The sequence below is a fragment of the Numenius arquata genome, chromosome 4, assembly GCF_964106895.1.
Source record: "Numenius arquata chromosome 4, bNumArq3.hap1.1, whole genome shotgun sequence".
Classification (NCBI taxonomy): domain Eukaryota; kingdom Metazoa; phylum Chordata; class Aves; order Charadriiformes; family Scolopacidae; genus Numenius; species Numenius arquata.
The window spans coordinates 57846282-57873638 of NC_133579.1; the positions used below are offsets into that span (position 1 = coordinate 57846282).

General features: G+C 42.0%; 2 protein-coding genes across 2 annotated transcripts in view; one reads left to right on the forward strand and one right to left on the reverse strand.

Moving 5' to 3' along the window:
• Window positions 1-969: 969 nt before the first annotated feature.
• WRNIP1 (WRN helicase interacting protein 1) lies at window positions 970-26546 on the reverse strand. Its single transcript, XM_074146163.1, has 7 exons — window positions 25995-26546; window positions 16377-16568; window positions 15236-15480; window positions 8281-8510; window positions 3189-3344; window positions 2231-2310; window positions 970-1741 (listed from the first exon to the last, which is right to left on the reverse strand). The coding sequence occupies exons 1-7, from the start codon at window positions 26544-26546 to the stop codon at window positions 1466-1468; spliced, it is 1731 nt and encodes a 576-aa protein (XP_074002264.1). The 3' UTR covers window positions 970-1465.
• Window positions 15026-27357, forward strand: part of MYLK4 (myosin light chain kinase family member 4) — a 78383-nt gene continuing 66051 nt past the window's right edge. Inside the window, exon 1 of the mRNA XM_074146162.1 lies at window positions 15026-15542. Coding sequence (XP_074002263.1) covers window positions 15487-15542 — 56 coding nt within the window. The 5' untranslated portion in view covers window positions 15026-15486. The remainder of the gene's footprint in view (window positions 15543-27357) is intronic.

The window sequence follows — 27357 nt, forward strand, 5'->3', positions numbered from 1 at the left end:
CTTTTAGCAGGGACATGGTTTTCTTAGTTGAACAGCAAAAGAAGATCAGAAGCTACGCAGAAAGCACTGGAAGCTTTGATCTCATCACGTTTCATGAACTAAGGACAGGATCAGGACAGGAATCCTTGCAGTCAGTCCATCGGTAACAAAGGTATATGGGGTATGCAGCAAGCAAATCCTGAGCAGTTACCACACAAATCCAGCCGTAACTGCACTGCGCTACTGTGTAGATGTAATTTTCAGCCAAGACGCACATCCCCATCACTGGTAGTCAGTTTACTCCACGGCACTTTGACAAGCGGGGATGCTTGCCCCAGTGGCTCCTTCGCATTTCAAGTAACGGAAATCTTCTTCACTAATTATCTGCTGTAATAGATAGCCAAACACGGTCCACTTCTGCTACCCAACTGCTAGTTAGCACAGTCATGTGCTGTTTTCACAGTTGTTAGCTTTTCAGCACACTGGACCACTGCACACTTCAGGAGGATTGAGGAGAAGAAAAATAATCAGCACGTAAGTGAAGGAATGTTGTCAACATCACGGACACTGCCATGACCGTACGTTCCACTTACTGAAATGTTCAGTCAACAGCAATCTTGGACATGGACATGTTTTCAGCAGCAAGAAGCAGCCAAACTCTCTATTATAACAGCAGGAAGTCAATTTGTGTCTCTCTGCTTTCCATTTCAAAGCTATTGGAATTCCTGAAGCACAACTGGAAATACATAAGCATGTTTCACTACCAGGAATCTCCTTTCCAAAAGCACTTCCCAAGATGTCCTCACACAATAAAATTTTTTAAGCAATACCACTTAAAAAACTAACATAATTCAACTATTTTCATGACTATTCTACTTCCAAAATGATTTAAACTTTCTCTGGAAAGTAGGGATGATAAAGGAACCTCATACTTTCAAAACCACATTGCTGTCATAAGATTATTTAAACAAATGCATAGACATTATTTTTAACAACTTTATTGGTTTAATAAATGTTGTTGTACAAAATTACTCTCTAGAACATTGTAAGAGCAAGAATTACACTGTAATTCTGTTTACCGTATTTTAGCAGAGGCTGTACAATTTACTATTTTTCTGGAAAATAAACAAACATTCTCAAATCTGAAATAGATACCGATTTTAAAAATCACCACAATAATATACCTTGTCTCACAGCAAGAGCCAGAAAGATGTCTCTCATTTCTTCTCCGTTTCATTTGAAACAGAGGGTAACAGCACTAAACTGATAAAGCTTATTTTTGCATTTTTACACTGCCTAATTGCAATTCTTTACAAAACACCTTCAGAATAACAGCAGTAAAACCAGAAGGATAAGAAAGTATCCAAAAGGCTCAGTGGCTTAATACTTTCAACCACAGTAATAGACGGCTGAAACTGCAAGGGCAATTTCCATCTCAGTACAAATGTATGAGTCATAAAATCAAAACCCATTCCGAGCAAGGAGGTCACGTTTTTCGTTCCTTAAAGAAGTCTGTTCCTTTCAACTCTTCTGGTAGATAGTCCTGCTCTACAGGTTCCTTGTACATGGGGTTATATTTATAGCCTTTACCATAGCCCAAGTTCTTCATAAGCCTTGTTGGGGCGTTCCTCAGGTGCAGCGGAACAGGCGGCAGAGGTCCCGTGTGCATTCTCAGACATTCTTTGACATTGCTATACGCCCTGTACACCTCTATAGACTTTGGTGCTCTGGCAAAGTACACTACACATTGTGCTAGAATGACCTGAACACAAGAAAAGGGAAAATGTTAAATGACTTCTTTTAAGCTCTTTGGTAAAAGGTCTGTTATTCAGGTTGTTTGTGTAGAGTGACGGGGATTACGTTTTTAAACTGACCTTTGCCTGCTACTATAGTATGAATATTATTATTTAACAGTAACACAGCTCTTCACAATTTTCACTACTACAAAGGAATAGCTACTTCAGAATATTAGAATATATTATTTTATTTATAACAGAGAAAAAAAATGGACAGGGCAAAATGACATTAGTTCACATACTGTATCTTAACAAGAAACACACAGTGAATTTTATTTCAGACTACAATATATTTTAAGAGCTACGATGCTCTCTCATTTGTCAAAGAAAGGGCATGCTGAATGAACACGTAACTTAATTTGCCTTGTCCTTGCAATCTCAATTTCTTTTTATAATTATAGATAGGTTTTACAGTTTGCAGTACTTTCAAATCAGTGACTTAATGAACCCTTTACCTCACATTCTGGCATTCCAATGAAGTGACAGCCTTGATACGCAGCAACTGCTTGTGTTAAAGCCAAAGGGTCTGCCAGCCCTGCAAAAAGGGATCAGATAAAAGCAGGTTAGTCAGTTTACTTCAGTGACCGTCTCTTTTTTTTTTTTCTTTCTTTCTTTTTTTCCCTTCCTGTAAGATGGAAGGTGATCCATGCACATTTCGAAGTTGCGTTCTCAGATGTTGGAACCTCTGGTACAATACTTTGCGGTACATAAGATATACCGCCTCCAGCCACAGCCTTCCTTCTTCTGTCTCCCCCAAAAAAGAAAGGTCTAAATTGTGCGTATGATTTACAGACTAAATCTGTTGCCACACGGTGGCAGCCTGAGCAGTAATTGCCCGTGTATGATTCGCTTACATTTTGGAACTAAGAACAAAATGGGGAAATATTGCTATATAGACATAGCTTCCCCAGATCTCATAAATCTTCTCCCATCACGTATGTGCTCCATATGTTGTTGCAGCTGTTACTTTGGATAAGTCGATCAAGATGCCTTACACTAGGGAGGCAGCTATCAAATCTGAGGTTTGCAAGTCAGGGTAGGCGTTCACCTTCCACAGTCACTAAAAAAGCAGACATCCCTGAAATACACATTCTCTGTGTCACAAGTTTACTGGTGACCTACAATCACCAGAGTTTAAAAGAATCCACATTAATACACTGACAAAACCTGACCTCAAAAATATTTGTTTTTCCCGCAATAGGCAATCATCACAATGACACCACATGTAGGTTTCTATCTGCATACACAAAGTTTTTTTTGGATGTGGAGCATTTCAGTGTTTTGCACCTATTTTGCATACAGCAGTTTCAGGGTTGGTTTTTTTCCTCAAACACCAATTTTTGGAAACCTGACGCCTGGCAGATCTTCATTCAACATAATATTCCAACAACATGAAATACTGCAAATACTGACCTATATCTTCACTTGCAAACCTCACCAGCCTCCTTGCCACGTAGAGCGGATCCTCACCACCTTCAAGCATTCGAGCAAGCCAGTAAAGGGAAGCGTTTTCATCTGAGCCTCTCATAGACTTATGCAGGGCAGAGATGCAATTGTAATGTTCTTCTCCTAGTTAGAATGTGGGAGAAGAGACACACAAAGCTGTTAGGCGGAAATAAATGTATTTAAGGGAACATGGTATATTTTACCAGATCACAGCAGATAAACATAATCTGCCTTCTCAAACTCTTTCTATGTGTATGTTATTACAGTGTTCATTAGATGTTTTCAACGTCTTCATGCTTTGCCACATGGATCATTCCACTAAAACCACAAGCATAACAGAGCAACTGCAGATAAAAAGGGAGGGTGTTTTTTTAAACACTGCAAGGCAAACAATTTGGATTTGGTACCCTAACGAACTTGCTTCAGAAGAAAAAACATATGGATATTTTAAGCAGTTAGGAAGAAGACTTTATACAAATATCTCCTAATTGACAAAGAGTAAAGTATGAGCACGTAGAAACCACTGACCATCGCTTTTGGACGCACACACAGCTTTGAGAAGACCAAGAAGAAACAGAAATCCAGTACTACACACTAGTGATATTTTAGAGAAAGAAGTTTCATACCAACTAAAACTTGAAAATAAAGTGTGCAGTAAATGAAAACACGAGTTTGCTTCATTATGTAGCAAAAAAAAGGAAATGCTGCTGTGGATATACAATGATGGCACATTATACAATCTGGAGGAAATAGGATCACAGCACAGAACCCTGGAAAACCCCTAGGAAATGATGAGTTCAATGGGAAGATTGAATGAGTTATGAGGAATTTTTTTTTTAACATTCAAGTTTAATGTAAGATTAGCTACGGACTACAAGGAGAAACAAAGCCATTCCACAGATCTTTTAGGGCTACAGTTGACCCTCTATTTTTAACATTACAAACACTGAATGAGACCCTTCCTGCTTGCGATTTTTCTCTGTGCAGCTGATTTTGATTCTTATGCATTTCTTTCAATCAAACTTGTAAGAGTATTTTGCTGCAATATTGTTGTTAAGCTTTCCACATAATCTGCCTTTTTATCTTTCAAAGTGCTTGGCATTCCTTGGCTCACAGCTAAGTGCGTATTATAAAGGCAACTGGCTGCATGCACAGCCATCTGTTAATACTTCTCTTCTTCCTACGGCTAAAAGGATTTACAGCCCGAGGGCCGTATCAGCACACATCCCTGTCACTTGTAGGCCCTGCAAAATAAAAGGCTGCGTGCCTGAGTTTGAAAACCGAAGTCCCCATACAGCTGCAATTGCTCCTTTCATAGCCAGCAAGGCCTTCACCTCCCAGGTCAGAAAGTAGGTCCATCTTCCTTCGTCGCTGTTCACACTGCACTATGGTTCTGGGGGGAATGCTGCTGGTGTACACAGGCCAGCAGACAGCTATTTTTGCGAGGCCTCCACACAAAGAGCCCTGTGGTATGCGGTCCTTACTCCTGCCAACACAAACAGCGCGTCCGTGCTCCGTCATAACACTTGAGTTGGTAGCAATAAAGCCAAGCAGCTGAACTCGCACTGTCCTCTTGGAGGAGGCGTCACTTGGTCTCTTAAAAGTAAGGAAGACGGCCTTTGAATATCTCTGGAGGTTGCACTCGCCCAGATATATTTTTTCTGGAGTGCTTTTATACGCTGTTTGGGTCCCTGTAAATTGTCATACTTGGGGATACCAGCTGGAGAGGCAGAAGGAATCCAGAAGATCGGTTGGGACTAGAGACACACACCTGCAGGGGACTTCAGAGTACGCAGGCTGAGAAAGGGGACTGTTTTCTCCCCTTACCTTCCCCACAAAGTGAATGTTGGTGACTGAGTCACCAAAATGATGACAATACTTATACACCAGACTTGGACTTCAGAAAAAACGTGCAGTTGTACTTTCAATGCAGTTTCAATTAAAGGCAAAATACACTGGACAAAGAAGTTTTATGTTTCTTTTTAAAATATACAGTTTATATATATTCTACGTGAGTTACTATAAGCACTTTAAAAGAAATTAAAAAATTATATAAAAAATAATTAAAGAACTTTTTACAGAGCTTTATTTATTAGCTCTGTCTCTTGGGCTGGTTAGCCAGCGTACAGATTTTGGACTTATCAATTCAGTTGAGACAGACACATGATAAGCTATCTATCACTGTTGTTCTGCATCCCAGATGCAGAACAGCCCAGATCTTGAAATCAAAACTCTTTAGAGTTTTTAGAATCAAAATACTCTTTATTGAGTATCAAGATACTCAAAATACTGCTCTGTGCAGTTCCCACAAAGGTAAATACCTTTCTGGTGAGAAACAAGATACCACACAAGAAGCTTTGGGGAGGACGGAAGGTCTAGTGTATACAGATGCATAAATCTTTCTGATTTATGCCCCTAAAGAGTCTTCCAGCTAATTTAAGATTCTGATTTGTCTAAAGCCTGATTGGCAGAAGACAGGGAAAGATCTCATTCACTGAACATAATATCTGGACTTCTTAAGCAACCCCTATTTATAAGGTAGTAGGCAGAAGTAAAATCAAAGTCCCCATCTCACATTGTTTTCTGTCTTAGCCAAAGGTAAACATCAATTGCCCATCAATAAAGGACAGAAGAAAGCTGTGGAAGAAAGACTAGAGCAACAGCATGGATAAAACGACTTCTCATTCTGGTCCAGCAGAAAACAATAAAGCTGGCAAAAAAAGATTAAGGCGTGAAACACCTTCTCTTTCCTCCTCCACAGAAGAGGAAGGAACAATCGTGATCCACATTACAAAATAAATTAACTTCAGTTTAGCACATTCCCAATCTTTACCATAACTGAAGTTATGTTACCACATAGACAACGAGACAAAATCCTACAATTATTCTGATATTTATCTTTGGCATTTCCTATTAAATCAGTGTTAGCAGAGAGAGACACAATACATAAGAGGAAGAAGAGACAACTTTATCTTAAATATCTATTCACTGTCCATCTGCATTGAAGCTTTAATTAATTTAGTTGCTGCATCATCTTCTCAAAATAAAAATTTTTAAAACTGCATTTAAAAGCTAAAATATGACTAAATAGTTTGTTTCCTCTCATACTGCAAGGGCTGCAGGCAGCTGCTGGCAGTGAAATTTGACTAGAGCTGTTTCTTTGTCCTTCCAGCTAAAATGCACAGATTATTTGCACAAAGATCTTGTCTTCCTTCACATGACGGCACAAAGATCAGAACAATAGCCTAATGACTGGATTACGAATAATTTCCTTCCTTGACTACTTGGTGAAAGTACATAAAAGAATGCCCAACTGCATCTATTTGTCAAATTTTGCAGAAGGTGACAAAAAATAATGACGTAAAATCAAAATTCCATATTTACACAACTCTGAACACTAATCAATTAATTGGTGCTTTCTACATGAACACACTACATGTCCCTACACTTTATAAGGCTGAAGCACTTTATATTAGAGAATTGTAGATTTCACCACCACAACTGTGATTCAAAAAATATTACCTAAACCATGCTACAAAAACTCTTCATTTATATAGTAGCCTCTATCCAGAAGCCCTTTGTATGTAAAAGGACAAATAGCTCTCTCTACTATGGACAAAAGTGGTCAACTGAGACACAGACTACTTCACAGAAGGGAGAAATTTTGTAAAGGGATGTACTTGGGCACCCTGCTGTATCTGTGGCAGGCTCCTTGGCATTCTTACAATCAATAAAAACAGAATTTTCACTGTGCTCACCCTTCTCTGAAAATCTCTGACAAAAAGAAAAAACCTAGACAGAGCTCAAAGGATTTCTGTCATGGAGAAGGGGCTGACACATGCTACCTAGACTTGACACAAGCCTCAGGAAGAGGCACTCTGTGTGCCATCTCTAACAGAGCAAATAGGTGTAGGAAGGCTGGGAAAACGGACGAAGCCAAGAGTTCTGTGTGACAGCGTCCACAAGGCGACAGCAAACACACAAGGGACCTAGACAGTGCAAGAGACTCACACCAGTAAACTGGTCAGATTTTCTGCTTCGTCCTGCTCATGACTTCTTCCTGCCACAGACCCCATAAAATTTTTCTTTTCCCTCCCCCTGTCTACCCTCGACTTCTCAGCTGCCATCATATCAATATCTGCCCAGCTGACTTTTTCCTGACAATGAGCCATCATTTCCTCTTTGTAGCAAGAATGCTGCAAGTAGGCATGTACTTTACAAAGAACCTCAAAAAATCCTTCATCATACATTTGGAGTAGTGACAGTTAATTAAGCATATCAGATAACAGTGGGAAAACAAAAATTGATCAGTTCTCCAAATACTGATTGGCATAATCATTTGATACTACACTGCACAGTAACTCAAGCATTGCCAAAGAACAAGCATATGAGTTCAAGGGGATTCCCCTAACCTCTAATATTCACTCTCTGATTTTTTAGCCCTCTCACATAAAATGGTATAGTGGCCAACTATTGTGATGCCTAACATTGCCAAGTCACAAACTTAGCAAGCGTGGTTATCGCATTAGAAAGCCTTAATTGCATTAGATTTTCGTGACCTGCCCTAAGCAAGCTACAAAATTCATTGCCTTAAAAAGCAACTCTAAAAATAAAGCCAACTGCTCAGGTTTTCACATAACATATTGTTGTGAATGTGAGCACTTCCAAGACTTTCAAAGGAGCAAAAGTGCAACGGAAGATTTCCAACCCTCCAAGAACAAATCTCCTCATCAAATTACTTCTCCCTCTTTACATTGCAACCCTCTTAAAAGACAATATTCTAATAACCTTAAAGAACAAATAATTTCACCGTGCAGCTGTTCACAGGGCTGCAAATAGGAATTGTAGGTTAGCTGAAAGACCTATGTGGTAAGAGGAAACCCTGTTTGGAAGGAATTTCTGGATAAGCCTGCTACACTGTAAAGGAAAAGTAATTTTTAGGCCAAATTTCAGTCCAACCACCAGAGCAGCTGGTATGAAAGGGGGAGAAGAAACAGAAATTATAGAGACTATCAGCTCTTGAGAAGACTGCGTTTCAGAGACTATATCAGGTACTCACCTGCTCGGTCATACAGAATGTGAGATCGCTGTAGCCCTTCCTTTATGTGCTCTTCTGTTATCAGAATGCCATCTGCAGAACCACCTTTGGTAATATTCAAAGGAGTGGTCTTCCCCGCTGCTAATCGGGCCTGAATGGCTAACTGGAGTCCATTCAGTCCAGTCCTTGCATCACCGTCGCAAAGGTAGGCCAGGGTATTTAGAGCCTTCTCCTCGATGTACACCGGTAATCTGCAACAGAATAACCATACACTCTTAGCCCCCATCACGCTCCTCTCCTTTTGTATTATGCCGGAGATGGCATTTCTTTACAAAGTTTGTTGAGAGGCAGCTGGGCTTAAGTTTTGTTATTAACTCATTCTGTCATGATTAAGCATTGCATAGCCTGGGAGAACACTGTGGGACCTGACCCCACTCCCCCCTGCCCCAATGCATGTTAAATACAATTGCACATGAAAAAGGTAGGGCAGGAGCTTTCATCTATTTAACCCCCCTATTTTTCCTCATCTCATTAAGCTCAACGGAAACTAGGGGTAGGGTTTTGCCAGAGCACAATTCTAGCACAGCAGTTGAACTGTACAAGGTTTTACTCCATCAGTATTTCATAGCTAGCACTTCAAATTCCTTGTTGGAAGGACAATGCAAAGGGAGGAAGCTATCCAAATACACGTGAGAGAACATAGTGAGATGTAAAGTAATTAGCACAAGGTTTTGAACCAACTACCAACAGCAAGAGCTGCTATCAGATGTTCTTGAAAAAGCAACAATTGGAAGGATTCTTTACATTGTAAAGCATATATTCATCCTACTTTCTTTTTTTTTTTTAAATGGTAACAGGTATTACAGCTTAGTCACTGGGATACAAAAAACATCTTCCTAGAAAGAAAAGGCATCCCGGTGTTTGCAATCCACTGTTACTGCCACCTACTACTCCAAATGTACCAGGACTATACCAACACATGACAAAGGCCAAATTCCAATGAACACACAATCTAAATGAACAAGATGGGAAGAGCTGATAAATGCAACAGCAGGTGAAGGATCTCCTGAGATCTTATAGCAAGCCTGTGAAAAATCTGGGAAAGTAACAAAGTCCTCAAGCTCCTCTAGGTTTTCTCCAGGACTGCTGGGCTGCAGTCCCCACTGTTGGGGCACATGCAAACCAACTGCCTCTGTGCATTTCACATGCGTACTGTTGAGGATTTGACGCTCAGACTTTAGTTATGTAGATAAGATAATGGCTAAGGTGTTTGCCAGGCAGAGGCAGATTTCATTTGCAAACTGCAGCTAGTGGAATTAAAGCCTGTCATTAAGTAATTAAAGCCTCCTCTAACTTAGCCATTTCTAGTAACTGGACTGAAAATCAAGAGTGACATGTATCAGCGGGGATTAACGCACAGAGCTTGGCGTGAGAGGCAATTTCTTATGAAGCCCTTGTGTGCCAAATAATTAAGGATTCTCAACAGCCCTGCACTTCATTCACCAGAAAGATTTATTACTGTTATTACCGGTGGTGAATAAAAAGGCAATGCCAGGGTTCCCAGACACACGTATCCACCAACGTTTGTTACTTGCCTCCTCTTCCTCTTTGCAAACCCACTTTGCACTTATTATGTTAAAGAAAAAGACAGTAGGTGCTGGCAAAACTTCAACAGGGCATGAGCCCTCTCATGCCCACACACAGGAGGGAAAAACTTTTAGAGCTGCAATCTTAATCCACACCACTGCAAGTGAAGGCCAACAAATGTCTTCTAGGGCCATAACCCATGCTACAGAGAGTAGGCAGCAGAAATCCCATACTGTAGGAAAAATAAATCTATCTATATACACATATGCATCTCATCATATTTTTATTTACATCTTCTTATTTCTCATATATTTGATAAAGCTAGGAAAAAAAAAATAACATGCACACACAGTGGCACTCCAAAATAACCACACTTTTTCCTCGGCGTTTCAAACACCATCTTTGTGTTTGAATGGGGAAGCAGAAGAATATAACAGCACAGGGACTTAGTCAAGTATCTCAAGCATCAAATTCCTTGAAAATCAGTGAGCCACATTCACCTACAGAGCTCTACAGATGGGCACCAGATTTTTCTACATGCAATGAAAGAAGCCAGCAAAGGAAGCAAAAGCTATTTTTAAAAACCCAGCAGGCACTACAAACAGGCATCCTGCTGCTAACACCTCCCTCAACAGGGAACAAAACCAAATATGCTGCACACTGAGCAAACACTTTGGATACACCAGCAGGGCAGACTGAAGAGAAGGTTTCACCTGCAAGGACTAAGCTCTTTTCCTGCTGTTTGCAGAGAAGATGACCATGCGCTTGAGGATTCCTCACACCGACACCCACAGCTGCACTCAGTGAGTGCGAGTGTAGAGGAAGCACTGAAAGCCCTAAAAGGCAGGTACTACACTTGCAAGAAGCTGAGAACAGCCCGTCCCAAATGAAGTTGAGGCCTCACAGCACTTTTGCCATTTATTTGCTAATTAGAAGCTGGGCAAGAAAACCAAGCTGTATTCCTGTCTCTTCAATTTCACTACAGGACTCCATGTGCCCTGTTGACTTAACACAAGCTATTACTATTACAGGAATTGAAACAAATATGCACAAGGAAGTATGGAAAATCTGGTTACAAGCAAAAGCCTTCTGCACTGCCATCGTGAAATCCGAGTCACAACATATTGGTAACGGAAATTCTGCTGCAAATAATATATTACATATTAGGCTGATCCAGTCCATGTTGGCAACAACAGCACGATGTGCAGCACTTTATAAAGAACAAGACTAAAAGGAGAAAATTTCCACATACAAGCTGTTTGCACAGCATGCTGCTGAGAATCTCTGATTGGAAATAACATGATGCTTCCCTGTTCCATAACCTCAGCTCCATTCACTTTCAGTATTTTGAAATAGTAGCATTTTATACTCAGAATAACTGAATTCAGTGATTTTTTTTTTTTGAGGAATTAAAATCTTAAGTTCCATTTTTTTGTTGATTTAACTTCACTAAGCAGAAGCCTTATTTCAAAATCAGGATGACTATTATTTCAAAACTTTGGTTTCCTAAAGACACTGGCTATATTTTACATTTTTAAGCCCACCCTGTCTTCAGAATCTCAAGTGCCCTACAACCTCCCCCTTTACCCGACTTCTGCACACCCTGGAACTGCAAGGCAGAGTAACTCCCACACTTTCTGACCTCTTCCCAAGTCCTGATCCTCTTGCAGATGGGCAATCTCATATTTTTTTCACTCTCCAAAATTAACACTGAACACCCACTGCATGCCAATGCTTAATGTTGGTACCTTGTAACCAATGATACTTGGAGACAAAAACATAAACAAGCCAAAAGGGATGCCCCAGGATCCATCACTCACTGAGCTGAAGGTGATTTACTAGCTTAAGGAATGGAAAACTACCACTACAGGATAATAAATCCTTCTTCCTATTCCTTCTTATCTCCATACCCTCTAGACAGTTTGTGCCAAGAACCAACATGAAACGTATGATGAACTACCCATGAAACCTGTACAACACTGCAGCGTTTGATCCAAAGAGGGTGTAAGCAATATCAGAGAGTAAATATAAGGAAGCGCAAGCAAGGAGAACCTGTATGATGAAAGATTTGAAAATAATTTAGCAGAACGTGACATAAAGTACCCATTGCCTCTTCCACATATACATCAGTACTTTCTTACTTTCTCAGTGCAATTATCCTCCCTAAACTCACTCCTTGACAGACTGCAACATTTTTACAGGCAAATACAGAGTTCTTTATCTGAAATACTGCAGTATGATAGTGTATTGCTCACTGCCTTACAGCATTGTCTTTGAATGTTGCCTCTCATTCCAGAAACTCTATTTCCTGCAAGGATACTGGGTGGATGTTCCAAAAAGGGAATACTTTTCAAAAAAAGTACTGAACTTTGACGACCCAAACCTTCATCATTGTGATTTACAAACCAGCGAATCCAAAACCTGACAGTACTTGTAATACAACCACTAACAAGCTGAACTGTCTGACGTCTGGGCTTGCCAAAAGGAAACTGGGGATCCTTCCATTTCCCTCAGCTGTGCGCCTCCTGTGCTATCTAACTTCAAATACATTAATCCACCATCTGGTTTACTGTCTGACTTCAATTAGAGATACCACTCTGAGGGCTGCAGTTGAATGATAAAAATAAAAGGCCAAGAAAAGAAGAATTTGATTTCCTCCATCACTGACCCAGTACAAGTGTAGTGTATCAGTGTACACCCGGAACAGTTTGAGCTATTACTGAGACAGTGTAAACTGCAGAAAGCACAAGCGAAGTTTCAGTAATATAAAGCATCTTTAACATTGACTTCTCCCTACTTTTCTTCTTCATGAGTATGTTTCTTCCTTTCACATTCCCCTATCTTTCGGCATAATTTACTGCAGGCCTTAAGAGGCACACTTTGATAGTGGTAAAGTTGGTGAAAATATAACACAAAGCACACCTTATCCTAAAGAAATCCAGTAACTAATATAAAAACTGTCAAAGAAGCTTTAGGAGCATGATGATGTAACAAATAAAAAGATACCACAGTAGGTAACACCTCCTGCTAGCTCTATTTCAGCTTTACAGCAAGAAAAGGCCACAGCGGGATGAAGGAGAAGCCAGGTGACATAACTTTATCAGAAACCTGCAGCAATGGTGGAAGCAAGAGAAGAAAAATCCACCAAGAAAACTTAATTAAACAGATTCGTGTAGAGTACACTTTCCTTTTGATAACTGCTGCATGTGCACGGAGTACAGAGACAATGAAACCTATTGACGTTGACGGCTGAATTCTTGTTGAGCACGCAGGATGTCTGTAAAGACTAAGGAAGATTCACCCTCACCTTATTCTTCAAGGTAATAGGACAGACCACAAAGAATCATCCTCTTCTTCAAAATCTCATCTAGGTCATCCATCATGTCAGACATGTGATACCAAGACCATCTGATAAAGTGAGGCCAAGCAGCACATGCAGGACTTCATACTACACTTCTGTGGTTTGGGAAGGGAGACTCACAGGGGAAATGAAATAAAAAATGCAATATACACATTTCTTGTGCCTTCTGACTAGATTTCTACAGCATTTTCAAAGTAGACGCCCCACATCTGGGGACATGCTGCCTTACAGCTCCTTTTCCAAATCTGGAGCAAAGGTGAGCACAGTGAACAACCAATTTAACTGTAATTGGTGACTTTCATTTATTCCTCAGGACAGCATGAACACTGTTACCTGCCTGCATCTAACAACAGCCCTGCTTCAGAGAGGCAGGGAGGCGAAGAGGTAAAAGATGAGATGCATCTGCTCTTGCAGACTAGTAGGTGGAGAAAAAATGAAGGAGCAGAAATGGTATGGACAGTGAAGCAAGAAGAAGGAAAAGGTATGGCCAATGAAGCAAGAAGAAGGACCGGAACCACAGTAACGGACAGGATTGCTTAAAAAACACCAAATTCATCAGCAACAGTAGGTATCAACTACAGACCAGAACCAGATAGCCGCAGGAAAGACAAGAGAGACTTAATGCACAGCTACAAATGCTCCTAAATTCTGAACCCCATTTTTATTTTTAAATGCTTGGCTCCCACGTTAGCCATTGGAGTGGGGCCCTCTCTCTTCATACATTTCTGAAACTGTGCTGGTCTGACAATCTACCTGCCAGACTTCTTTCAGTTTGATGAAGCACCACACCGTGCTGTTTAAATCATCCATAGCTAACGGAAGGTTACAGATATGGAGAGTCTAGCGAAACCCAAACCCAAACAACTGCAGCTGAAACTATGCCTTGTACTTTAATCCCGTACAGAAAGGAAAGTCTCTGAACCCCAGTCAGGGTGTAGTCACAACCACAGCTGTGCCATTACATTAAGGCTGACATGCAGTACTGCTCTCTCTTCTAAAATTCACATTACTACAGTATGTTAAAGCTACAAACGAGTAAGCCATGAGGCAGGGCACCCTAAAAATAAAAAGGCAATAGCTTTCCTTTTCCCTGCCCTGACCTCAGCATTCAGGTTAGCGATTCTTAGTGCTTACATTCTGTGATATAGCTAAAAGACAAAGTGGATTCCCTCTCGTTAATTTTATACGGAGTGGCTGCCCAATTACTTCCATGTCAATACACTGTAATTTACTAGGAGTACAGACAAGCATCAACATGAAGGAACTGTAATAACTTGCATGAAAGTATAACAGTACCAAGCATTATTCTTATTTGCCAGGTAGCCATTTCAGAAGGCAGATAACATCCCTTATGGACAAATCTGGACCTCGTTTTTTCCAAAACTCTCCCAAATGTTTAATTTGATTCTCTCTGGCTTGGACAACAAGGAGCAGAGAAAAAGAAAGTTTATCTTAAAACAATCTATTAACACCTCATAGCAACAGCCCCCTCTCCCCACAGTATATCATAAAATACTCCATAGCACTTATCCTGCATAGCATCCTCCCTGATTTTATTTTAAATTCTCAGAAAACAACAAACTTTTGTCAGGCCCTTCTAAATTAATTTAAGAGGGGATGTCCCATCCACCACTTAATGGTAACACGATGCTTTTACAACCAGTAGCAAGAAGTAACACCCGTTAGGACATGACAAAGACGCAGTTACAAGCTTCCACAGCAAATCCTCAGCAGCAGAATGGATTTAAATATCCTGGGAGGGTGAGTCAGGAGTTACAGATCCAAGTATAAAACTCTCTCTCCTGATCCAGATGGTGAGATTATGTTTTGGATGGAGAGAGCCAGTGCTTTGAATTCTCTCTCTCCTGTCACCCTCCACCCCTGCCATATGCTGCTACTTCTTTTCTTTACTATTAGAAGTGGCTAGAGTTTCTCTTCCCACCCCCCAACTGCTTCATTCTCTCCCTGGCAGGCAGTCAATTCCTCAGGCTGTGTGTGTTAACACCCTGCAGCCCATAAAGTACTCACTCTGAGCTCTCGCTGCTGCTGCCAGTCGCAGAGCTGCCGTGCTGGTCGCCCTGGCCCAAAACCTGGACCCCTAAAGACCTGACGGCCCGCATCAGAATCGCCTCCATCGCTTCGACTGAGAGCTTCTCCAGGACAATCACCCGGCATCGGCTCAGAAGAGCGGCGTTGACTTGGAAAGAAGGGTTTTCTGTGGTTGCTCCTATCAGGGTCACCGTCCCACACTCGACGTGAGGAAGGAAAGTGTCCTGAGGATGGGAGGGAAGCAGAAAAAGCTGATCGCAATCAATGACAACTTGAAACATTCCATGTGAGTAGGCTATGTTTTTCATGTATTTGTGTCTTTGGGTCCCCTGGTGATATGACAGGCAGCTTATCTGCTCAGCTATCTAAATGATTTAATTTCACGCACACAGCACATTATGGGCTATTCACCTTAGTAACTTGTGCTTGCACAAAGAATGATCCTACCAGCTGAAAAGAAAGTGTCAAAAATCTGCAAATTTTTAGTTTATTTATGTGACTTTGGTTTATTGCTTGGCAAACGTAAGATATCATGAAATTGCTGTATCAAATATAACAAATAGTGAGGCTACTTCTACATACTCTTTGACCCAATCTTTAGGGCTACAGTTCCCTACATAATTCTATAGGATGGCTCAGGAAACTATTGGAGGGTTGGAGTATGGTCCAATATAGAAACTGCAACCTGTAGTACAGAACTCAAGCTTTCCATGGTATGACTATGATCTCTTTTCTCACCGAGAAGAGGGAACAACATTAAACCAAACAAACAGCCTAGGCGCATCCACATTCCAGACATTTTAAAGGTAATGCAGAATGCTACCTTTGTGGAGGAGGCTGAAATGAAGACAAGTACAGCAACTGTTACTAATGGGACTTTGCAGAAATAAGTCAACTATACCTATAGCTCAGACTTTTATTTAAATCTTTGAATCACAATAAGTAAACATTGATGAGAAGTAAGTTATGAAATTTAATTTTTGTTTCTCCCTAATTTATCTACTAAAAACATTAACGTTATAATCAAAAGCCTAAAGTAAGCTATCATCCTAAGGCAAAGGGGGAAATTTTACAGAAGTGCTGGCAAAGGCTTTTTCCAAAAAGCAGTGTAATACAATACCTGCTGAGATTTATTGAAACGATGGATCTCGTCAATAAAGAGGATGGTTTTTCTCTTGAAGAGTCTTTTTTCATTCTGGGCTTGGCTGATGACATCTCGAACATCATTTGTCTTGGCACTTGTGGCTGACAGTGTCACAAACCTCGTGCCGTTCTTTTTGCTGCTGTTGGCTATGATGTGTGCCAGTGTAGTCTGAAACAGCAATAGAAGAAAGCTTTGTAAAAATTATTTTGGACACAGATAGTATTCATTTGAAAGAAATATGTAAAGAACAAAGCTGCATGTTCTGGACAAAGGGATAGTGTTGACAGTTTATAGAGTAAGGTATTTTAGTTAATGCTATTTTAGCACACAGAAGACTTAAAAACTTCCTGCTAGAGGTAGCTGCCAATTCCACTGCTGCATTTCTAACGCCTGCACTTTTACGTACCAGACCTACTCAGTCGCAATACTGAAAAGGCCAGCAATGACAGCTGTCTCCTTTACCATGGAAGAACTCTTCGCCAAATACATTTCTGTCACAGAAGACGGGCTGACTGCAATTCGCTGTGCAGTTATTTTGCAGAGTATGTTAATGGATAAAGAGCTGGACTACACCGAGACACTTGCAGGAGAGTTTACAGTGCAACCATGTTTAAGAAATAAAAAGCTACAGTGTTGTTAATTAAAGCCTTTTCTAGTTCCGCTGCACATAAAAATGAAATTAATCAGAAAACAGCTCTCTACAACAGCATGAGAATGTTAGTACTAAAAATTACAGGTGTACTTAAGGAAACATAACTCTTTAAATCTAAATAGTCAACAGTAATCAAATGCTGGCCCACGGAAGTAAAAGACAACCGACTGAAGACATTGTTGGCTGGTTTTACTGAGCAGCTATGTCATTTTACTTTCCTTATAGACAAATCCTTCAAATCAGAATTTATTTATAGGGAATTTCACTGAGCCTACCAGAGCACAGAAGCAACCTCTGGTACTACCTCCCAGGCAGGTTTACTACACCTGAAAACATCACAGGCATTATTTTCAGTCTTTCCTTCACAACCCCTAGTAAAGGCAGGTGGCACCAGCATGTCCCAAGCAGAGCGTATCTTGAAAGTGCTGCTAAAGAAAAAACAGGTGATTCTTCAACTGAGCTCACTCTTCTCTTAAAGAAGGAGCCCAAGGAGACTGAAGACAGGAAAGCCTCAGCAGATGAGGAGTGGGACAGGTGCTGACAAAACCGCTTCAGAAGATATTCCAAGTACTGAGGTTAAAGCGGCAGGTGCTGCCAACCTGATCCTCTTGCAGGGAGGCTGCAGAAGCAACCACCTACCACGCAGCTACCAGTGGTGTTGGCAGAACCTCATTCACTGCCCTAACAGCACTGCTCTGTCTTTTTAATGGATATCCTCGTCCCTGAAATGGCAACCAGCCCAAGGTGGGAAAGGGGAGGCTAAGGGGGATGATGTATCACTATTTATTCTTACTTTAGTTTTAGTAAGGGCTTCCTGAATGTCTTCAGAAGAGGTGTCATTTCACATCCTGATACAAGACTCGCATCCTGTGTCAGACCCTCTCTCAATACTGGAGCTCAGAGCACCAGCCCCTCTCCTCCTTGTATCACTACAGAAGACAAGACTGTAAAGACATGCTGGAAAGCACTTGCAGAAAAGTCTACAGAAATCAGGAAGATCTGGGAAACCGAAAGTGAAACTATCTTTGAAACTAAGCTGACAAAAGCAAAGTTGGTGTTTCCTTACAAAAGGGCCTTGATTCAGAATGTACTTCAGAGGATGTACTTATGCTTTAAAAATCACTGAAAGCATGGAAACCCCCAATACATCAAATTTGAGGATGAAAAAGGAAAAACATACCTCTTCCTTTTCTAAAAGTGGCAGCAGGGGGGAAGGGGAGGATAAAAAGAAAAAAAAAAATAATCAAGTTGCTATTCTTCTTGTAGCTCCGCTTGAACTGGTAGCTCAAAATGCATCTTAGTCCTCATTCACCAGATCACAGATAGTTTCATTGTTTTAAAAAAAAAAAAAAATCAGTGAGGAATTGTTTTTGAACACATGCACAGGACTCCATACTTCTACCCCTAATTTGGAAAAAAAAATTACAAAGATTTGTTTGTAGGTTACTGTTAGGCCAAGAACCTACTTGAAAACTGTTGCAGAGCTCTCAGCCAGCTTGTATTTCTCCTGCTCTGCCAACTTCTGGGTGAACAAAGGTTGCAGTAAGAATAACATGCATTGCCTTTCAAAAGTAGTGCTTGACACGGACAGGCATGTTCATGGCATCTTCCTTCTGCTCTGCACAATTAATCATTTAGCAAGTCAAACTGCCCGTCACATACAGCCCGTCACAATGGAACTTCCCCCATTCCTCTGACAGCCTATTATTTCCCATGAGCTCAATTTTTTTATGCTGTTTTTTCTCCTACCATGTCAAGCAAAGCTCAGTAACACACTACACTGTTTTCCCCCTCTTTGTTACTATCAGGTTACAACCTAGACAACATAAAACCCAGTGGAGATTTAACTTAAGCAGGGTAGTCTAGGTATGAAGGCACTAGCACAGAAGAACTGCAACTAATATGCTAAACCCCTAGTTTCTCTCACTAAATTCCGGGGCAATGTATTTGAGGGATAAGAAGAAAATCAAAAACCTGATACAGAATAAGGCAGAAGAAAACACACTGAATCTCCTTCATTGTCAGAAATAAATTTTGAAGTATGTTTGATTGTTACATTAGGAAAAAAGTCTTTTAAATAGTGACACCAATGCTGCAATTTAATAGGAATGAATATTTCCATATCAGAACCAGCATAACAAGTAGGAAGAGGAAATGTAAACAAGTTGATATTCTGCTTCTTTTATTATACCAGTGCTTTTTCTTTACGGGTAGGAGCAGAAGTATTGCTTCCCGTAAATAAAGTATTTATAGCAATAGGAACAGAAATGATCTTGCAAACCTTTTGCTAACTTCACTAAAAATTACACCTTACAAAGCTTACAGTGCAATATCCTTGCCTCTTCCAGAAATCATTCTCAGCTCTCTTCTGTTATCCCAAACTGTCCAAACTCACACCTATCATCTCAAGTTCTATGCTGAAAATTGCAAGACCTTACTGACTTACCTGTTTAGACAGGCTAAAGAAGTGCCATCACGAGGAGCCTTTCCAAAATGTGGAAACATATCCACCAAGAAACTCATGAACCATCACTCACCCGTGAGTAACACTTTAAACTCGAGCCCGTGGTCACTTATTTCCAGATTCATTACACACAGAACAAACACTTAACTACCAAAACTCTCCTCCACTGTCCTGCAAATTTCTTGATGTCAGCCCAAAGGAGAATATCCTTTCCCAAAGGCTGCAACTATCCAAGATTTACAAACACCCACCAACCAAACAAAAAAATAGCCAAACAAGCTCACTCCCAGCAGGTATGCAACCAGTTCTTCCAAGATTAGATACGAGTTACAGATTAAATAAAAGTAACCCACAAAGCGTGCTTGGCTCCACACACTTCTCACTGTCAGAGTGGATAAGTAAATCAGATTTGCTGGTTTGGTTACATGGATGTTTGTACTAGGAGACAAGAATTTTCTATACATCCACAAGTTTCCTTGACTGGAAAATTGTCTTTGAGTGTAACCTATTTCCTATTCTCTGTGCTGCCCCATGTCAATGCAACCTCACAGCCATGGCTGGAAGAAAATTGTAAAAAGCAACTACAAATTCAGCCTGTCCTACTAATGCTGATGTTCAATGCATTAGATTACCCGCTTAGATGCAAGGTGGACTTTTCATTTTTGCACCTCTTACCGGGCCATTAAACTATGCCCACTGCACTAGCTCACCAAAGCCCCTTCCAGGAATAAAGAGTGGTGCTGCCTAGCTCTCTTCAGAAAATGGAACTGAAAAAATTGGGAAGAGACTAGTGTACATGGTCAGATCACAGTCAAGAAGACTCCAGTCAAGGAACTGACTGAAACCTAAGGTCATTCCTACCTCACTCTTGTGGAAGATCAGGTAGACCTTCTTTAGGGATCTGCCTATGGTTGCCTCTTTGTGGAGACTTTCCTCATTCATTCTTAAATTGCATAAATTTAGCAAAACAGCTGTTGCAGACATCAGTCACAGAAAACACATGGTCTCTCAGATTATATCTGTGTTCAGCAGTCATGTCAGAGAGCTCTTGCAAGGTGTGCAGAACAGCTCACAGTCATTCTGTTCCAGCCTCACAGCCCTTTTCACGTCTCGCATCCTTTTTACATGTTGACATTCATACTACACTTTATGGGACCACACTGGTGCAAGAGCTCTCCTTGTACCTAGATGGGCCCTTCCAACATACATGCTTCTCCTAAGAAGTCTGGAAGGTTGTATGGTCTTCTAGGCAGTGTTTAGGTGACCAAAGCAGATCTGGTACAGATCCACACGAGACTGCAGTGCAGCATGGATTATTCCTGAGCCCAGATAATCTAGTTGATATCTAGGCTTCCCCACCAAGTGACTTTGCTGGTTTGTTCCAGAGCAAACCACAGTGTGAATTATGTTTGCAGCAGGAATGACAAAAGACTGACAGCCTAGTGTTGCCATCAAGAGCCTCTCCGCACCCTCAATCCTCCCTTTGAGGGCAGCAGGGCCATACTGTGGTTGACAAGCAGTCAGGAAAGACCACACTGTTTCACGGTCCTAAGTAAGACACCAAGAGTGCCAGCATCCTTGGATGCCAGCCAGCAGAGCAGTTCCCCGGGATGCAGCTTAGAAAGCTGGGGTCTGTCCTATCCAGCACTGCTGAGTTGACCCCAAGCTACCACCCTGCATCACAGGAGATGAGCTGGGCTGTGTCTAAAGGAAACTGGCAGGACAGCAGATGAACACGGCCCAGCGACCCTGCCTATAGAGATAAACGCAATCAAAAGTGGCAGCAGTTGGCATTTATATAAGGGCAGATGCTATTCTTACCCATCTTGTTTGGTTCCTCACACCCCAAATAGCCCACTGTGAGACTACTGGAGGAGTAAGGTGTCACTGAACAACAGCCACAGCATGTGGTTCACAGCACTTCCAGAATCCAAGTCCGACCAAGCATAAACAGAAGCAAGGTCATTGCATAATGTTTACTGAAATGGAGCTGTGCCTCCATTTGCTGCATCCAGAAACGTCTCTTTGTATTCCATCTCCTTTACAAATACAATTGTTTTTTCTCTTCCGGTTTTCCCTGCCTAGAGAGCTACCCTAAATTACTCCAGGCTTAGATCAGCATAAGCAAAATCAAGCACACTATATTCAAAGATTTCTCCCAAGCAACTGCAAAGACAAATTCATTTTCCATAGGTGTTCTGGACCTTCACTCTATGCTACTGTAAAAGACATCATGTATTTTCAGTTAAAAATCTCATAGTAATCAATCAAAAGAACAAGAACTCATTACTTCAAATGATACAAACCAGGCCCCAAGCAGTATGAATAAGAGAAGATGAAATACACTCAAGTAATCAAATAGCCATTTAGGTAACCACTTGAATTAGTGAAATAGAAAATGCCAGAGGGAAGGTATGATAAATATGTGGGGAGCAAAACATGTAAGTTGGACTTGCTGTGTTTCAATGTGTCATATAGCAAAGTCTTGAATAAAAGCAAAGAAAATAAATACAAGGGAGTCCCAGAAATAAAATACATATTCATTGCAGATTTGATAAAAACTTAAAAGACCACTTTGGTGGTCTTTAGGAGGAGTTTTTAATGTTTTGCACTCATATCAACACGACTTATTTTACCTTAGTACCAGACTGCAGATATGGACCCCAGAAAATCAAGTGTGAGTGTTCTTTGTGTTATCTTTTGTAGGGAGCGGGCTCCAGACACTTGCTGCCTACATTTTCTCTTGTTAAACAGCAAACATAAGAGGGAATGTTTACCGTATTTAAATACAGAATGTTCAGGTTTGTAAGGCTTAGCCGTATCTGTGGCAGCAAAATTATTGAGCGCTCAAGTTACGCTGTGTCCCCCCGCTAACTCTTTACTAAAATTGGTGCCCCATGGCAGACAAGCAAAAATCTAAATCCCTGCATTAAGGTGTCATAAATCACAGTACAGCTTACTCGGATTACACTAGGATTCATCCAGGCTTTTAAAATTTTGCATAGTCAGGATGAACAAGCTAACTGTTCCTAAGTTAATAACCATGGCATCTCTTTGAGGCAGCGTTTCTTCTTCTGGCCTGCGTCTGGTCAGCTTCTTAAAAGCAGAAAATATATTCTTGTGTTAACGCTTAATAGTGACAAAAGTAAAACAAAGAGTCAAAGCTTTTTCACCTAGAGCACCTTGGCTTCCTAAGAAATTAGGATGACAAGTTAAAAACACAAAGATCACAGTCCCTTAAAATAAGAAGGCTCAATACAGGTGGAAACTCAAAAGAAAATAAACTCGCAACAGAAGTACCCTGATTCTGTCTTTTCAATTTTAATTGTGCTTCCTTAAACAGTCAAGTGCAGCTAAGGCTGAAATCAACTTGGGCAGAGCAGTACAAAGCACATGTATTTTGTCTCGGGTACCTACCTTTTATTACATTCATGATGAAAATTCTCCAAGAGTACTCTTGACCTACAGTATGAAATACCACATTTATAGCGGTTTAATAGCCAAGATTATTCTCTTCTTGCTTAGAAAAAGCCTGTTGAACAACTACTTCTCATAAAGGTACAGACTAACAAACAATACATAAATTAATTTGAAATTTGGCCACAAGGATCAATTCCATCTCCAGTTATTCTATATTTTTTTTTACATAGTTCTGCTTTACCCTTTTCAAATGAAGTATTGGTTAGCATGGCATTTAGCTGTAGAAATGGAAGAAAGCATAGATGGGTGGCAATAACCAGATTCCATGGGTAGCAGGAGCATGAAGAGGTTTAAGCAGTCTATGACCATCTTACACATCACTTCTGAATTTAGACCAACATATCTAATTATACTCTTATTTGAGCACCTAATCTCTAATGCAAAGCTATTTTCTTTGATATGCAGAGCTTAGCACGTGGGCTTGTTACATTTGAAGCTACATAACATACAATTATTTCTTAATATTTTCCCACTGAAAAAGACCGTATTTAACAGAAGTTTTTGATTATCAGTCCAATCAGGTCCTGAGGCAGTGAGAATACTTATTTCTCCTTCACAAGATCTTTCAAGTTTCAGGCACTAAGTTATGTGATTCTTCACATAAAAAAAGACACAGCTTTTCTTTTAATCTGTCCATCCTCCACCCGTTTCAGGTTACTTCCTCGGGAAATGTGTTCTTAGACATGTTATATATATATAACCCAAACAGTAAGTGAAGAAGACAGGCAGGCAACCACAGACTTCTTTTTCCATCTTTAGGGGGACTATTTTGCCTTGCACATTAAATCTGTAAGGACAGGAATTTAACATCCAAGTAAAGGACAGAACTTTCAGCCATTTACCTGAGATAGACAATATGATTTATGGGGAAAAAGGCTTGAGATGAAATTATACTCCAGCACCATCCTAGAAATATTGATACGCAAGGGTGAAGGGAAAAGTCCAACTTTTTGCAGTAGGAATTTCTGGTTCAGCCAGGAATGGATGGTCCAAGCATATAGCCTCAAAACTGTTTGTTGAGGAATAACCTAGGAAAGAGACGAGCTACCCAACACCTTAAGTACTTGGAAAGAGAAAATGTAACAGATAAATTGTGGAACCGTTCTTTGATGGGGCAAAAGGCACAATCTTTGAGCCAGGTCAGATGACTCATGAGCAGTAGAATTCAAACTCTGTGAGAAGCAAGTTTACTAAGAACAACTTTGCATAAGGTATATGGATGAGAACGACAGGTCATGAGAAAAGACAGGGAAAGCTGCATTATTACAGGCATGAAACAAGTCACCCGTTATTCAAAGACGGCCTTAGTACCACAGAAGGCTCCTAAAGAAGACCTGAAACACAAGTGTAAGCTATCACAAGCTCTTGAAAAAGCATTTCTATAGCCAAAAAAAGGTGGGTTCATCAGATCACAACCCAAAGACCAGTGAATGCACTTCTAATTTCCAGAGAGTGTATATAGCCACCACTGTAACAGGTTTTTTCCTAAGGAGAAAAAGGGGCTTCAAGAAAGAGCAAGAAGATACTGTTGACACATATAAGAAACCAAAGGCAGAAGAACATGAATACAGAAGTAGACCCCTAAACATGTTACTCATTCAAAAAGATAGATTCCTATTTATTAAAGAATTCAATTCCACTTCTCTCTCTAGCCATCTCAGTTCAGTCAATTCACCTCACCCTTAATGAGTTTTTTCAGAAACAGCCCTTCTTTACCTCATCTCTTCGGGTCTCTCTTTCTGATATTACCAAGCTACTTTGAAGAAAGTGGCATTTATTTAAGTTCACCAGCTGGTTCTTTTCAGGTGTATGTTATCTAGCCTAAACAACCTGTTGCATCATTGCTAACCATATTCATCTATCAATTGTTCTCACACCTGCTCCTTATTAACTGGGATTAACTGGCATTATTATTCAAATACCATACATATCAAGTCTCTTTTTATCTTCAGGTAAGTACGCTGAGAAGAGCAAGCTGCTGCTCTGTTCTTAACTTCTCTGCTAGCATTAATTCATTAGTCAGTATCTTCCCTATCCCAGATTTCCCACACATAGTCTTAGGCAAAACCAAATCATCTATCTGTATACAATATGCAAAACTTAGTGCTGCGCACGTCAGACTGACAGAGATAACCATGTGTTTTGCTTGCTCAACTTCACACCCACACCACACCCCCCTGCAAATCTGCAATACAGAGGAAAAGGACAAAACGCATGCACAGTCTTTGAGCACTCACTCCTTTCAGCACCTGAGGCATTCATTTGGTCCTTCCCTCGCTGCAGCTGTGGATCCCTTCACTGCTATGCTGTAATTACAGTGCCTTTTGGGATTCACCATGGTCAGTCCCTGGTATCTTAAGAAGCAGAATGAGAGCCTGCAGCAGTCAGATCCTGCAAAGACTGATGAGTTTCAGGTGCATTTTTATAGGTTTATTGGTGGATGAAAGCCCTGCCACACCTGAGCTGACTGGTGTCAAGGGGCTGGAATTTGTGAGCTAAAGCAAACCCTAACTAGTAATCTACCAGTACTTCACTCCATTTCCTAGGTATCTTTACAGATTCTGTTTTGTTGCTGTTTTTAAGCTTCTCAGCTTCCATGTTTTAGTTAACGGCTTTGGAGTTTATCAAATCTAAATTATGTTAAACCAACAAGGGTGGGCGTAACCAAAGTGCAAGCTGCAGACAGCAGGGCTGGTGGGGGTGAGCCACTTCTATTTTATTCAGGTGGTAGGTTGTGCTTTTGTAATCCAAGTGAAAACTTGCAGGCATCAGCCAACGCAAAGATATCACAGAAGAACCCAAGAAGACAGGGAAAAAGGATGAGTTCGGAAAAATAAACAGGTCCCATCCTTGAAGTTCATCAGCCTCGAGAACCACGTGAAAGAGAGAAGGGCCTGGACGTCCAACCCGAGCTGCGCGGTGTGGACCTGTGCCCGGTCGCTCACCGCCGCCGCCAGAGGCGGGAGCAGCAGCGGCAGGGCCCGGCGGCGCCACTCACCTTGCCGCAGCCTGGTGGCCCCCAGAGGATGAGGGAGGGGATTTCGTGGGACTCCAGCAGGGACCGCAGCAGGGTCTGGGCTCCCAGCACCCGCTCCTGCCCCACATAATCCCCCAGCGTGTCCGGCCGCAGCCGCTCGGCCAGGGGCTGCCCTTCCAGCTTCTGCGCCAGGTTCGCCCCGCCGCCCGCTGCTGCTGCTGCCGCCGAGCCTCCCTCCTCCGGCTTCACGGCGGCCTCCTCCCGCCCCGCCCCGCTCCTCCTGCCGGCGGCTCCCGGGCTCTGCCCGCCGCCCCGGCCCTTGTGGAAGAGGGAGAAGACACGGGGGGAGGCGGCGGCGGCGGCCGGGCGGGCCTCCTCCGGCTCCCCCTGCGCTTGGGTCCCCGGCAGGGCGGCGGCGAGGCGCGGCCGCTTGGAGGGGGGCGAGGAGCCCGGTTCCGCCTCAGCATCCCCGGCCTGCAAGCACCGGTCCAAGTGCGAGTTGATGTCCGCGGCTGGCAGCTCCCGCAGGCAGACGGGGCACTGCACCCGCGCCTCCTCCTCGGCGCCCTCCATCGGCTCCCGCCGCCGCCGGCCCGTGAGGCGAGGCCGGGGCAGGAAGCGAGGCCGCCGGCCCTCGCTGCCCGTAGCCCTTCGGGAGCTGTAGTCCGCCCGGCCCCGCTCCCCGCCCCTAGCAACTAAGGGAAGCCGACGTCGTGTTCCCGCCCCGCTGGGAGCCTCGCGTGTTTCGAGGGGAGGAAGGGGACAACATGCTCTCCTCAGAGCCCTCCGCACCGCGGAGGCTTCCCGCACGGGCAGAAAAGCCTCTGTGGCCAGGGGCCAATATGGCGCCCTGAGGGGAGCCTGACCTCAGCCCCTGCTCTCCCAGGTTATCCTGGGGCAAATCCCTCAGAGGCTGTGTTACTATTTTTCTACCTGGACATAAAACGTTGAAAAATCTATTTGGGATGCACAGTGGTCTCTCAGGCTATGATTCCAAGGTTGCCGCTGCCGGTTTAGTGGTGTGCAGGTTTCCAGCCAGCCGGCTGCCACAGAGGGGCTGTGCAGCCAAGCCGGGGGAAAGGGTGGGAGAAGAGCAAGGTCACACCGGCAACCTTCAAATGGCCTGAAGCACCGTGGAGCTACTTTGGGATCACACCCATCAATAACACTCAAGGTCTGTGCATTTTAGGGGTCCACCTGCTTGTTTGTTGAAATGTGTGAAAACTTCATTCTCAGTTGCGGACCTGCCAATAAGTGAACGCAGGGCAGGTTGTATTTGAAAGAAAAGCACAGTAAGTGGTACCATTTGCATCCTAATTTACCACCTGAACTTGACCCGCTGGTAATTCTTTCCACATTACATCTTGTTTTCTTTCTGAAATTG